A 15,285-nucleotide genomic window follows, 5' to 3' on the forward strand; every position below is an offset into this window, starting at 1 on the left:
ATCCGTGGATATATCAGGGCAGTACATACACTCCTGCGACATTTCTGGAGTCACTTTTAATCCAGTGATGACACATGAAACCCCGGGAGTGTCCCCAGAATTCGGGGACGTCTGGTCACTTGGATGGAAAAACAAGGTACAAGAACCTGTCAAGTTCACCTGAGCAACTCAATACAAACTCATTACACATTAAGAAACTTTTCTTTATTTCCTCTTTATTTTTTAAATAATTCACAAATAAGTGTGACTTATAGATCTTCCACTGTATGCCAATGCCCTAACATGAAGAAACATAAAGCAAGCTGTAATAGAATATATGAGAAGTTCCTCAAGAATTTGGTTTCATGCATCTCATTAAAAAGAAACATCAAACTTCTTTTAAGAAAAGGAAAGTAAAATAAAGGGAAGCATGATGAATGGAAAGCAATGAAAATGTTAGGCAAAGCTGGATAAAACATTCTAAAAGACCGCCTCGTAGGAAATAAAAAATAACATCATATGTTATGGTAGTGTTGGACTGTTGACAAACATGAACTCATTTCAAATATTTGCATGAAACAAATAACACAATGTATTATTTATATTTTTTTCATATTTTTCCTTTGAGTTGGTTTGTTAACATAATACATATATCATCATATATAAACATCAAACCTACTTTTAGATATGAAAAGTAAAATGAAGGGAAGCATGCATGAATGGAAAGCAATGAACGTTACACAAAGCCGGATCAAACATTCTAAAAGACCGCCTCATAATAAATAAAAAATAACATCATATGTTGTGGCAGTGTTGGACTGTTGACAAACATGAACTCATTTCAAAAGTTTGCATGAAACAATAGCAAAATGTATTACCATATTCTTCCTTTGAGTTGGTTTCCTAACATAATACATATATAATCATATATAAAAAATAAAACAAATTGGCATTAAACTGGTATAGCCTACATAATAAGACATATTATGGCCAACTCAGGCTGACAACATTACATCACAAGTATCAACAAAGTAAAGGATACTAAATGAACAAATCATTCAACTTTTGAAATGTTTGGCCAAATTTCCTTGATTTTTTTCTTTAGCATTGTCACTTATTAAGGGTGGACAATCATATAGTTATGTATACAGCTTTGATACACATTCTTCATAAACTGAAATTTCATCCATTTGTCACTCCTCTTCTCGTAGCTCTCTTCCACCCTTTTTTTCTCCACACATTTCTGTCCTTCTCTAGTTTATTCCCCACCCTCTTCCCTTAATCCTCTCTTTGTCCCTCTATACAGTTTATCTCCTACCTCTCCTCTTACCCCTGTCAGTTTCTTTCTTCTCTCCATCCCTTGTCTACTGATCCCCTTTCATCTATCTCTTTGTGTTCACCATGCTCATTAACCTGTCTGTATTCTGTGTGTGTACTTGTCCCATCTGTTACTGTTACTTGTCATTTAGCCTCTGAAGAAGATCCTGCTAGGATTGAAACATCAGGCCAACTTACATTTACACATGCTATTAAAATGTGTACGTTTTACACTGAACCTGACATAAACATAGAATGTTATACATTTTAATTACTGTTTTAATTATAACCTTCCACTAGTCAAGTTTGATAGCAAATAAGAATATATATGTATTTGATGTTCAATTTGTTAATATGTAATATATATGAGGTCTAAATTAAGTAACTTATTCTTTTGTACAACATCAAAGTATCATAATAATAATAATAACAAATATGGACCTTTTATTTCAGCTGATATTAAGTATTTTGGTTAAAGAATGATGAGCGATCTACTGTGCACTGACACTACACATAATAATAATAATAATTAATAATTAACAGTTCTTATATAGCGCAATTACAATAAAGTCTCGCCACGCTGTACTTAACCCTGGTCATTGGTAACTTGTCACACCTACACACCAAAGTGTGCACGATTCCAACACGCTCTCCTGGGGCACCACAGCCACATGTCCCCTGGGGCACTTCCCACAGGGTGCAGCCACAAACCTGCGCATGCAACTATATGAACAAGTTACCTCGCAAGTCCCCATTTATACACCTGGGTGAAGAGAGGCAATGGAGATAAAGTACCTTGCCCAAGGACACAACGCAATGGTCTGGCCAGGGCTCGAACCTGTAATCCTTAGATCACAAGTTCACTGCCTTAACCACTTGACCACAATGCCCTCACATGGACTTAGCCAAACATATTTTAGTGGTCACTATGAGACAGCTTATGAGACACATTATGAATATGAATCTATTTAATCATCTTTTATTGCTGATAACTAAATGACCTGAATAAACTGAATACATTAAATATTTACTTTAAAAATGCAGTTTAAATTTGAACAATCTTTCAGAATTATTTGATCTGAGTATCAAGTAATCAAGTATATGAATCAACAATATATTGTACTTATTTTGGCAGATATTCAAGGTAATACATGGTCAATACAAAATTAAAACATTCTTTTTTGATTAACTATGAAATCAAATACTGAGACAAATTTCCCTGTACGTTTGGACGCAAAATGCACAAAAACCAATGGTTACCGAGCAGGTGGATCCCTGTTCCAATTTTCCTACCGTAACCAAAAGATTATGAATATAATTTTCTAGTACTTGACCAACACACAACGCTTTCAACCTTGTAACAAGGTACATTGCCTTAAGAAAAAAGTACCCATGAAAAACCTTCAAAGAAAAATTAGAATCGGATATAGAATAAGAAGGATGACTTGTGGTTTACACTGAAAATCTTCAATACAAGGATCACTCTGAATTTCAGAATGTTCAAGTTTTCATTCCAACTTTCCAAATTCTTTAGTAGTTGGTATTTTTTGTTCGTCCTACTTTCGAATGAGATCTAAAACCAATTTTCATCCAAATTTGTCATTTTTTATGTCATCTCAAAGAGTCTTCAATATAACGACACTAATTTAGAAAAAAAACCTATATATTGTTCTTTCTTTCTTGTATTTTCTCCATTCTAGTTTAAAAAAATCTTGTTTCATACATCTGTATTGTGTATGGCTTTAATAAAGTTTACCATGAACCTAACAACAGCTATTGGAGTTGATATTTTGGTTAACGTCAGATACTTAGGCTCAAGTTGTCAAAAATTGTTTTACCTCTGATCATTTTCAATTCCCATTTCCCATGTTTTTTTGAAATGTCATGAGCAGAGCAAATGTTAATAAAATATAACAATTTAAAAAAAACAGCAATTACTTACTACTTGACTTACATTTCGTGATAACCTAATGTAGGCAGTCTAAGACTTAGTTTAAGTGTTTGCAACCTTGTTGAAAATAAAGCTGGCAAAGTTTGGTAAAAATATTTTGAAAAAGATGCAAGCAAGCCATTTCATAGAAAGCTCAAAATGCTTCTTCATTATTACTGAAATTAAGAGATCAAGGAGCAACTTTCTTTCTGTGAAAAGTGACTCCTCGATTACTGGGCACCATGAGCTACTTTTTGGTAATTTAAACAAAGACATGGCGTTTAGGTTATACTCGCTTAAGTATTGCATGAGCCTAGCCAAGTCTGTCATGCTTGTTGCTAGGACATGTGTGTACGAAAGAACCAGGTAACAAAGTGCTTGCTAGGGTCTTAAGTGCAGCACTAAACCAGCTAAAAACAGCAGTTACGAATAGTTTGCAAGGTAAAATTAATGTTGAAATTATCAAAAACAGTTTTGACCAAATATTATGTGATTGCAATTCATTGCATGGCGTAAAACAGAAGTACGTGATATGGGCAATTAGCTTGTTAAATGCAATATTTGGCAACCAGTGAGGGAAGTTATAGTCCAAGCCGTTCGGCGTTCAAAGGTAATCCATCTGGACAATCGAAGGGACCTCGTTGACCATTTCCAGCACTTTATCTCTAATTTCAAAGAAATCTTCCATGGAATTCCAGGCGTGAACAGAGATCCTGGCCCAGATTTTACCACTGACTGGGTTGAAGGATATAAAGCTACCCTTGTCGTGTAAACGCTTCATCAGCTTCGTGCACTCTCTCTCCTCTGGTGGGAAGTTATCTTGAAATATTGGAGGCAATGCAATGAGGGCCATGTTTGGGCTTCTTAGACTCTCTGGAACAGGGTAACGTTCTACACCCCAGGCCTCTGCAAGCATCTCGGCCGCTGCATTGGCAAGCTGCCTGTTCCTCTCAAGCAGTACGTCCTAAAACGGGAGGAAATAGACAACATAAATTCATGGTTTATCGTGATCCATCCAACACACTTAAACATAGGGAATAACTTTTCAATATGCAATTGCATTCATGGTCCAAATTTTCCTGCACTGCAAAATTTCATGTTAGAAATTGTTGTACACGTAATACATTTTTTTTATATAAATTTAACAGACTTTCATTATTTCCAACAAAACTCATAACTTTGAAAAACTGGTTATGCAAAACTTCAAAGAGAAGATAAATCCCTGAATCACATTACACCTCAAACAAGATTCACAGCAAGTTTAATATGGATAGTATGAGGTTTTTCTTTACTAAATTTGATGACACTGAACTCTTACAATAAACTTTCTTCATCAGTTTGAGTCTTTAGCAGACAGACAGGTAAAGGCTAAATTTTGTATCTCTCTATATATATTTTCTTGTAACACAGATATAAGAGTTGACAGTTGTGTCCAGAGAACAGACTTCTGCCATTCTAGAAGTTAGGTCTCTATGGTCACTGTTTTTTAAGATAGGTCAAGAAATGTTCTCTTCACTCAGTCATAGGTTTACAATAAAGGCCTACTTACCAGGCCTCCGAGGGCTTTGTGAAAGGCAATAGCTGAAGGCACAGCGAGGTAGGCAGTGCTATCTCTGGTGGCGCTAGGCACAAACCGTTTCTCTAGGGTATCCAACATGTGATTATGTGATACTAATATAGGACGGGTGGCATCATGGTGCCTAGGATGGACCCAGAGTAAAGCACACCCACGTGGTGCAAACAGCCACTTGTGAATATTTCCTGTATAAAGAAACCATTTCATTCATTAGTGTTTCTGAATTGAAGTGTGATCAATTATAATCTATTCATTACAATTCCTGTGATTTGGAAACTTCAAAAGCTCTCATCCATTTTGTGTCATCTTTTGGAAAGCAAATAAAAGAGACCTGGGATAGTTTGATGCCAAACTTTATAAAAACACATTTTACGCACAGCACAGATCAGATGGTATATTCAATTATTATTACATGTTAGATACAAAATTATTATCACAAGATAAAAATTTGTAAGGAAATGAATGAAAGGATGCAGAGATGCAAAACGTGTTACATCTTCAAGACATTCTATTACCCACTTTCCCTTCCATGAATCATTTTGAAACTGGGGAAACAGGACACCGCCACTGCTTTGGAACCCCAAATTCAAAGATCTTAAGATCTGTCTTAAGATCTGATCTACCTTTCATTGCTTCCTGATGAACCTGGCTATTGAAGGCCATCTTACAAAAACACTGCAATGTTAAGAGCAGCATGTTACAGTACATGAGGTCACCAATTTCTGGAAATTTGACCAACTTACTTTTAATACTCCAGCTAAGGTTACAATGAATCAAATAAAGACATCTTTCTCTGGTTTTTTTCACGCTAAATGATCTGAGTAATCCATTTTTGATTTCTTTCTTCCATTCTGAAAATTGAGTTGCCTGGACAATTTGTCACGTTAGTAATAATGACACGACATCCAAGCAAAGAGGAGAGCTTCCAAAAGCTGGACCCTTCCTTGTTATGTCTGTTTCGAAAAGTTTCAAACTTTCTTCATGTGCAAAGAAAGATGTTTACCAGTTTTTTGTACACAGGAAACAGAGTTTTTGATACAAGACAAAGTTCAGAACAGCCAAAACTGCTACACAAGATATGAACACTATTATCATTCCCTGTGACACTATGAAAACTTTGTTGTGACCCACTTTTGGGTCTCACTGTATAGTTTACAGACCCTCGGTGGATAGAATACTCACCGGTATAGTAATCCGCATTCAATTCTTCTAAATTGAGAGGTATATGCCCGGGTGCATGGGCACCATCGATGATGGCGATAATACCATTTTTATGGCACACTTCAATGAGTTCCTTGATGGGCAATAGAAGAGCGGATGGGCTAGTGATGTGATCGATGATGGCCACTTTGATACCTTTGTTTTCATTAATTGCTGTCTCAAATTGCTTTATAATGTCTGCCTTAGAGTTGAGGGGCACCTGGAGGTCAAAGTTCACTTCTTCCACTCCTAAAATTGATTTGAGAGGGGGGGGGGAACAAAATATATGATAATACATCATCCTCAAGAAAAAGGACATGATTAATTAGGTAAAATTACATAAAAAGGTCCTATTCGTCACAAAAATAGATATTTTGTTGAATTTTGCAAGACTGAAAATTGGTGGTTCTCACGATGTAGGACATCCACCTGATTCAGAACTGGCTGAGATCACTGGAGGGCCAAAATCTGTTCCAACAATGCAACCCCCCCCCTCCCTCTCTCCCCCTCCACACCCCACGATAGTTTCATTAAATGGTACATTTTTGGTTGAAATTGTCATTAAATTACTAGTACAACAGGACGACTATAAAGCTCAAACATTAATAAGAGGGAATTCCATATGAATCTATAAAGCATTACATGAAATTTGCCAGATGCAAAAAGTCTTCTGGCAGGTTTTTTTTTCTTTTATCAGACAGAGTTACAGGTCATAAAACTGTTAATAACTGATCAGTGTTCGATTTTTCCGGTATCGCATCGCAAAATGCGATCCAAAACGACAAACTTGCGATACGTTTCCAAATCAGCATCGCACATTGTGCCGATTTGTGCGATACAAATTCCTAGTCAGATTTGGGAGCAAACACTCAAACCTTAACTTACGAACTGTCGATCACAATGTAGAAGTTATAATTTATTGAGTTTATACTCAATGTACAACTTATTCACTTGACCGTATAGCGAAAAAAAAACCTGAAAAAAATAATATCCTACCATAGTTAAGTGTAAAGCAAATAGCCTAACCACCTCGGCGGTTACGAATCTCACGTAACTAAAAGGTTCCCTGGCAACGTGCCAAAATTTTTTTAACAAACAGGTGTTACACAGGGGATGAGCTCACAGTTGTTGGGAAGGTACCTGGGCAAAATTCGCAGCACATGTACCGTGGTACAGTAGTTGGGTATAGGGTTAAACACTGCAGTTGTAAAAATTGTATGCATAGTGCACGCTATTCATTGTTAGGCAGCCTAGAATCGGGGCTTTGCTGAACGTTGTTTGTTTCAAGGGCGTAGGAACTGGGGGGGCTGGGGGGGCGCCACCCCCCCCAGTGAAAAATATGGAGACCCCCACTTCGCAAGTCAGAAAACCCCTTTTTCATTTCCAAATGAGAAAAAAATCTCATTAAGAGCACCAAATTGCATCTAAGGCCAGGTGAAAATGCAAAATTATTTACAAAATGGAGTGGGTGTTGAAGTGTGCTATATTGTACCAAATTGCATCTGAGGCCACCTGTAAATGCAAAAAAAATCCAAAGGGGGAGGGAGACACCCCTCCCCTAAGACCCCTCCCCCAGGCCGGCCATCAGTCTTTAGACCCCCCCCACTCAAACGTACCTTACTATGCCACTGGTTTGTTTCATAATATCGGAAGTTTTGTAAGTTGCACTTTTTAAAGATTGAAAGACAGATTAAATCTCTTTTCATTTTATAACATAATATAGCAACTTCAACTTGTCATATTAAAATTTTCATCAGTTTCGTGACAATTTATATAAAAAAGTTGTCAGTATTTTGCATCCTCAACTGCGAATTTTTCATCGCCAGACATCGCAAAAATGACAACAATTTTCGGGGGCTTTCGCCCCCAGGATCCCCACGAGGGTTTCTACCCCATGACCCCACCATAGCCCTAAGACGGGCCCCTAGACACCACGCCTTTATGCTCGCACGTTACGCGTGCTAGGCAGGCGAACACCGGCGGGAAATCGGCAGTGTGTTCGCGGAAAATTGAACAAGGTTTTCCAACACTGCTGAACTGTGCAGTTACTGTATGCATCATGTTCAAGGTTTTCACGGAGGCCTTTGAGGAAATGAATGGTTAGTACAGTGTATATATGCTGCACTAATGCTGTGTGTAGGCCAAGGTTCACGAAGGTCATTGGTTATATTCGCATACCGTAGACGTTTTTTTAGATGTTACGGAGAGTCAGGTTTCCATGGATATTAATCGAAAATGAATCTGAGTTTAACTAACGCTAAAGAAATGGATCGTCGTGGGCAGATTAACAAATCATTGCAAGTATAAATAAGTACAGGTAGCTCTGCTGTTAAAAAGAAAAGTTCAATATCGGTTTGCTGTTATCGGCAATTACCGATACCGATATGCTGCCGATATTGCAAATATCGACCGATACCGATATTGAAACGATTATCGTAGCAACACTAGTGTAAATAATAATAATAAACAAACATTTTCTAGTTAATACATTGATCGCCAACATTTGGTCCGTTTTGTGGTAATTTCAAAACTGCTATTCAATATTGGGGAACTGCTATGCAACAAAAATATTGTATAGCAATTTTCGAAATTTGTTGCTATGCAATTTTTTGGCCATAAGTCGAACACTGTAACTGATACATACCTGGGAATTCTGACCGAACGGCTTTCACGTTCTTTAGGACAGCGCCGTAAGTATGAGAATTGACAAGAATCTTATCTCCATCGGCAAACTCGATGGATCGCAACGCAGTGTTGGTGCCTTTCAGAATGAAAATGATTTACATGTAAATGATGTGAAACTAATTGTCTCTTAAGAATTATGAGAGATATTTATTACATTTACTACATAGTATTTGAGATAATTATTACATCACACAACATTGCATATATTTGATTATACAGGTTATGATGTGTTGAAATTGTTGTTTTCACAAAAATATAAGAGATGTTTCTTGTAATTAAAGGCGGCATAACACACTGTTCGAAAGCACTGTAAGTTTGGCTGACAGAATACATTGATCTATAAATGTTACCATTCAAGATGACATAATTGTTTACAAATGAGGGTCTGAAATCTCCCCGTTCTCCCTTCCCTTTCCTCCGACCAAAGGCTGCTCTCACTTGACACACTTCGTTCTTTAATGAAGAGCTTTTTGGCTGTTCATATTCTCCTAAATTCTGATGTTCTCCTACTAGAATGTTCTTTGGATAATCTCCTTCCTTCCATCCACTAGTTTCAGTTCTCTCATCTTTGCTTGATGCTTTCCTATTTTACTTTTTTGTGATTATTTGTGACACTCCTTCCAATCATTCATATAATTCATGTTTCCTTTAGTCTCATCAGAAGTTGCATCTTTGACTTTATGATTCGACATACCTTTCACAGAAGTAGTAACTGTTCACTTTGAGACCTACTCAAACAGTACACATGTAAGTGGCTGTCAGATACTAATATGCTATTATCCTAGCACAAACAGACTGTTGAAAGTATAAATCCAGACAGTCTATTATTATCATTATTTTGATTAAGTTACATTTATATAGTACTTATTCTAAAAGTAAGCTTTAAGTGCTTTACAAATGAAAGAAACTTTAAAAATTGATATAAAAAGAAAATAACAAAAAAACATTAAAAAGATAAGACAATGAAAACTATAAACATTAACTATATATAAACAATGAGGGCGAACTAGAGATATTGTAATATCCAAACTAATGAGAGAAACATAAAAGTTCAGAAATAAAAGCAAACGGAGAGACACAACAAGGGATTGGAACAAAGTCAGCAGAGACCATTAAAAAACAATAGCCTAACAAAATATATCTCTCTAAGTCACGTTTAAAAGAACACAGAGATGTATTGAATCTGTCTAGTTCATCTATGGCAACCATTACTTAGTCTTCCTTGCTTTTCAAAGCAGCAAGTTCACCTACTTGATGTCTCACTACAGTACAACTGCACTTTATGACCTATAGATGCACTATAAAAATCACTTTTGCAAGACAAAGTTTTACCATCTACCAGCATCATGACCGGAAAAGTGAGGAACATAATCCTATTTGGTGCTGATACTACTGTATCGTGGGAAACAGGCAATATTTTGAGGGTATCTATTGAGGTAAGTGACCTGTATCAGTTTACTACAACAAACAAATAAGAAAAACAAAAACTTATAGCTTCTATAAATTTATAGCAAGAAAAGTATGACAGTAATTTGCTGAAACTGCTCTCGAGGCTTGAATAATTATGTCCATCAAAAAGTCACCCAAATCACGGTAAGTCAAAATGATCACTGAATTAAAGAAGCAGAAATCTCAAACTTATCTGATTGTCTTGAAAGATTGATATGGAACTTGATGATCGATTTTACATAATCACGGATCTTACAATATAGATATTAAGCTTCCTGCAAATTCCCGCCTCTGCTATACTAAACACAGGAATACTGTACCCTTAGAATTATCGACCAAAATGTGTGAGAATAAAAAAACTGTTTGTACCTGTACTGGCATTCTCTACAAGGACAAGATTGGCCGGATCTGACTTGACAAAATCTGCCAATTCTCTTATCGCATCAAAATAAAGTGAATATTCTCTTCCGAACCGATACCACCCCTCCGGGTCCGATTCCCGTTCTTTGATCAACCTGCATGGACGATGGAGAGGTGAAAAATAATCTCCAAATTTTTTCAAATTTTGTAATCAATAGAAATAAATCAGAGATTATCAAAGAGTTTCTCCTCAACCAGAGAGAACAAATGCTGAGAAATCCCAAACACTGTGCATCAAGGCTGAGCTTCCTTGGAGTCACACATTTAAGTTGTAACTTCTTTATTCTTCTCCATTATTGTTATCAGAATAATCGTGGACATACAAAATAGTGGAATACATCATACGTCTGGTTGTATACTGTGTGATACGGGAGAAATTGAGCGACTATTTGAAGAAAAAGCAGAGATCATCATCATCTAACCTTTGACCCATGACTCAGATAACAACAGTATCAATGACAAGATCAATATATGTTTGTAGTTACATTAAGTGTAGGCCTATCAGTTCATTCGAAGGGATTCCCTAAAACGCGTTCCGCCTGCGAAATTGCAGCTAGTTTTGTAGTATTATGGTGAGTAGATAAAATTTGGTGGTAGTAGAAGGCTAGGAGAAATGAAAGCTAATATCATAGAGGTTGTGGAATTTCAAGTCTTGCCAAGCTAAATTAAAATGGTTGGTTCATCTTAGTGTAGGAGAGCAGTCCAAGATGTTTTTCCACATTTCAATTGGTAACTCAGACTGTCAACAAAACCAGTATAATTTCATACTACAGTAGCTGTTAGTAGTCCTAAATTACTCTTGAATAACTAAGTACTGCTATAAAACTGGAAAGTGCTTCGGAATGATATAAAAAATGTCAAATCTTATATAACGTTTAAGCACAAACTAAAAACCCACCTAATTGAAAACTACACTGTCTGAGCATTGATTATCTCATGTTTATTTTTCTCTACTCTTTAATTGTTACCTTCTTTCATTGTTATTTTTTGGTCGCTAGCTCGATAAACAACTATTGTTTTGCTAGTGTCCTGTTTATACTATACCACTTTGTTCTATTGTTCTTATGTATAGACGAAATAAATGATATGAAAAAAAATGAAAAAAATATGCATTGACGAAATGGCATGTAGGCTACAAGATAGAAATCTCGGGAGGGTGCATATGCTGCTTCTCAATAGCAAAGTTGAATTAGCTCTCCTCAAAAGTGATAACTTATCAACAATTTATGCATACAGTATATACTCAAACTATCTTTTTTTAACAAATTTACCTATTTCTTTGCTTCCATTGATGACCTCATCTATATTACCTTACTTCAGTGACTTAGAATTCAATTCATCACGGACAAGTTTAAATGTGCTTCTACATGACTAACTTAGTCAGACAAGGACCTAGGGAGATGTGGTTCATCAGCAGTAGTACTGTATCTGTAACACACAAACAGTGGTTGAGTACAGTAGTTTTCAGCATATTTTTCAGCAAAAAGAAGTAGTTCAAAGTAGTCACTACATAAATGTCACGGTGAGAAATGAGATTAAGGAAAAGTCTGTCAAATTGACAACTTCAGATTTGACTCCACCTGCATGGTTGCCTCTAAGGTCATTAGTGCTTCCAACAAGTGAACTTGAACATGTAATCGTCTTGATATTGGTCACTTATGTGATGACTTCACTAAATAGGTTTCTTAATCCTAAAGCACTTTTCTTGGCTGAGATATGTACAACTATCTTTAACTGAGCAAATTCTCAATCTTAATTTGGACATGTGTATTTTGACAATGTTTAAAGCATGTTATGATGTACAAAACTTTGAGGCAATACTGACAACCTTTCTATAAAATTGTAACCATGTGACTTTGCCATTGTGGCTGGCCATCAAAAACATAACATTTTATGTACAACTTACTCCAACTGTGCAAGAATGACCCTCTGTGGAACATGGCCAAATGATCCACAATTTCCGTAGACATAATTCGGTTTAACAGCAAACTCCTCTTCCAGTAGCTTGCGTCCGAACATACTCTCCGGAATAGGCGCTAGTTTTTTCTTCCCTTTGAGTTTGTCAGATGTATTGAATCTCCTGAGTACTTCTGTAGCAAACACAGCTACGCCAGCTGCAATCAGGGCTATCAAGACTGTATCCTTTGAGTTACTATGATGTTTAGAAACAGGAAGAAAGCAAAAATTGATTCATCATGAATGTTAGTAGTAGAACATATACCACTGTTAGTGTAAAAAGCATTAAAGTTGAAATGATTAGAAAACTGTGGTTCATATATTACAATCTATTAATTGCAGAGTGTGCAATTTTTTGGTGCACTGTGTTAAAAAAGCATGTATACCTAAGGAAATGTAATAAATGGAAAAAATTAGACATTCTCCGTTCAATAAAAGTGATAAAACGATACTGATATAAGCAATGGACTTACTTCATGGTTCCTGGGTATAGATGTACAGTAGGTGCCTACTTCAGCAAAAAATGTTGTTGTTGAGAGGTATTAGAACCTGTAAGAAAATAAGCATCCCAATAAAAACATTATATACATGATAATTTGACAATGAGATGATGTATCATGGAGATTAGGGATTAGGTAATGGAGATTATCAAAGAGAATCATCAACATTTTGTTTCTGACCAGCAAAGTAGAAAGGAATCACTGCAGAAGGGCATAGAAATATAAATTTTTCAGTGAGTAATGCCCATGTATTATGGTGTAGAACATTCCGCCGTTCTGCAAGTCAAAAAATCCTTTTTTTCATTTCCAAATGAGAAAAAAATCTCATTTGGAGCACCATATTGCATCTAAGGCCAGGTGAAAATGCAAAATTATTTACAAAATGGAGTGGGATGTTGAAGTGTGCTATATTGCACCAAATTGCATCTGAGGCCACCTGGAAATGCAAAAGGATTCCAAAGGTCAGGGGAGACACCCCTCCCCTTAGACCCCTCCTCCAGGCAGCCAGGGGGGCAGAATGATACTTCCGCCCCTCCATATTTTTCACTGGAGGGCTGGCGCCCCCACCCCCAGCCCCCTGGTTCTTACGCCCTTGCATCCTTTGCAGGAGCAGTAGTATTCAATGATTAAAAATAAACCCTATATTGATCTCTCTAATTCATTCTACGGGACCTAATATGAATAAACTTAATTGTTCATGCCCAGTACTCTGTCTGATGACAAATTAATATGCTTTAAATGCCAAATCTCTCAATTTCTCGCCATGAAAGTAAAGATAAAAGATTTCAATTACTATTGAATACCATATTTATGTTCTCAGGGTAATTTATATCACCTCAACTGTCAAGTTTGGCTGTGTCTGACAATAAAAAGAATGAAGAAGTAGCTACCTATCTCCCTCAGTATTCTAACTAGGCCTAGGCCTATACTTTACTTTTATAACTGTCATGTAAATAAATTAGTAACATAGGGCATTTTTTGTAACCTTTTAAAAGTTACGAGGGTGGCATGGTGAAATAAAAGCAGAATGTACCACGGCACATAGTGCCAACAATACTGAAGGAGAGATGCTTCTGGCCAAGAGAAATTAATCACATTTTCATCACAAATAATGTAAAATGTAAATGAAAGCCTGTAGGTAAAACATGACAGAAATAAAATATAATTGTTTGAGGAATGAACATATCAAATTGTCAGTTCAATCCACCTTGGCCTAATGTTCATAAGTACGTAGTACCATTAGTACCATATGGGAGTAAACCTGAATTTACAGTTTGGAAGCCCGAAATTGGGGATTTCATGAAAACTACTCCATCAGAATCAGAAGTGAAAACTGTTGACAAAGACTAGCCTTTAAGACATGGAGGTACCTCCACGGTTAAGACTATCCTGAACCCAAAGTCCAAGTCTGTCTTCACTCTTACGAGAATGAAGACTATTTTCTCTTTCGACAAACCGGCTTGTCTCAGTTACACATGTGACCTGGAATGTTTACTGTTCCACTAATACAACTTACAAATACAAGGCTATGTACTTGCATAGCCTAGGCTCTAGGATGAGACCTGGTACAAACCCCAGTCCCCAGGTACCCTATCATAACCAGTTACTTAGGCCTAGGCCTACTTCTAAACTTCTGCTATTATGAATCATGCCTTCTAAGAAAACCAAAACGTGAATTGACTTACGCAAGAAACCCACAGCAAATATCTCTTACGAATTGCACTGCACCTAATTTACAATTAGCCGAACCGGTACCTAGCGTAAAAAGCGAGCACCCTGATTATATCACATTAAAGCTGTACTGAATTGGCCATGCGATTCGGGAATAGCGATTACGTGCACGCACGTCAGAGGCTTTGACACAGGTCATATCAGGGTACCCTTCATTTTCAATCCTGAATATTTATTGATCGTTAATAGCGGCAAAAATCAAAGGCGTAAGCGGGTGTGGGGTATTTCATCTTGTACCAACCACTTCATTGGCTACCGATAAAGCAAATAACACGTCTGATTACTACAGCTTATTAGAGGAGTTGGATAAAAATCATTGACATTAATTTTCGGTAACAACTACGACTTAACAGTATGGTCAACTCGTGGCAACTTGTGGCAAGTTACACCACCAAACTACCTAAAGGCATTAAGACTCGCCCCAAACCGCGTGCCGCGCTCTGATAAAGTTAACTTTCAGTTGCTTGCAAATGAAATTTACTTCTTGTCGCTACAAAATGCAGACAACATGAAACATGAAACCGTGTTATCTTTTATCTAGA

General features: G+C 36.7%; 1 protein-coding gene across 1 annotated transcript; it reads right to left on the reverse strand.

Annotated features, from left to right (window-relative positions):
- Nucleotides 1–195: 195 nt before the first annotated feature.
- On the reverse strand, nt 196–14,848 carry LOC139964250 (uncharacterized). Its single transcript, XM_071965702.1, has 8 exons — nt 14,698–14,848; nt 12,986–13,061; nt 12,463–12,708; nt 10,506–10,651; nt 8,647–8,763; nt 5,985–6,251; nt 4,776–4,987; nt 196–4,190 (listed from the first exon to the last, which is right to left on the reverse strand). The coding sequence occupies exons 2-8, from the start codon at nt 12,988–12,990 to the stop codon at nt 3,831–3,833; spliced, it is 1,353 nt and encodes a 450-aa protein (XP_071821803.1). The 5' UTR covers nt 12,991–13,061; nt 14,698–14,848; the 3' UTR covers nt 196–3,830.
- Nucleotides 14,849–15,285: the final 437 nt, after the last annotated feature.

Source organism: Apostichopus japonicus, chromosome 22, assembly GCF_037975245.1.
Source record: "Apostichopus japonicus isolate 1M-3 chromosome 22, ASM3797524v1, whole genome shotgun sequence".
NCBI lineage: Eukaryota > Metazoa > Echinodermata > Holothuroidea > Aspidochirotida > Stichopodidae > Apostichopus > Apostichopus japonicus.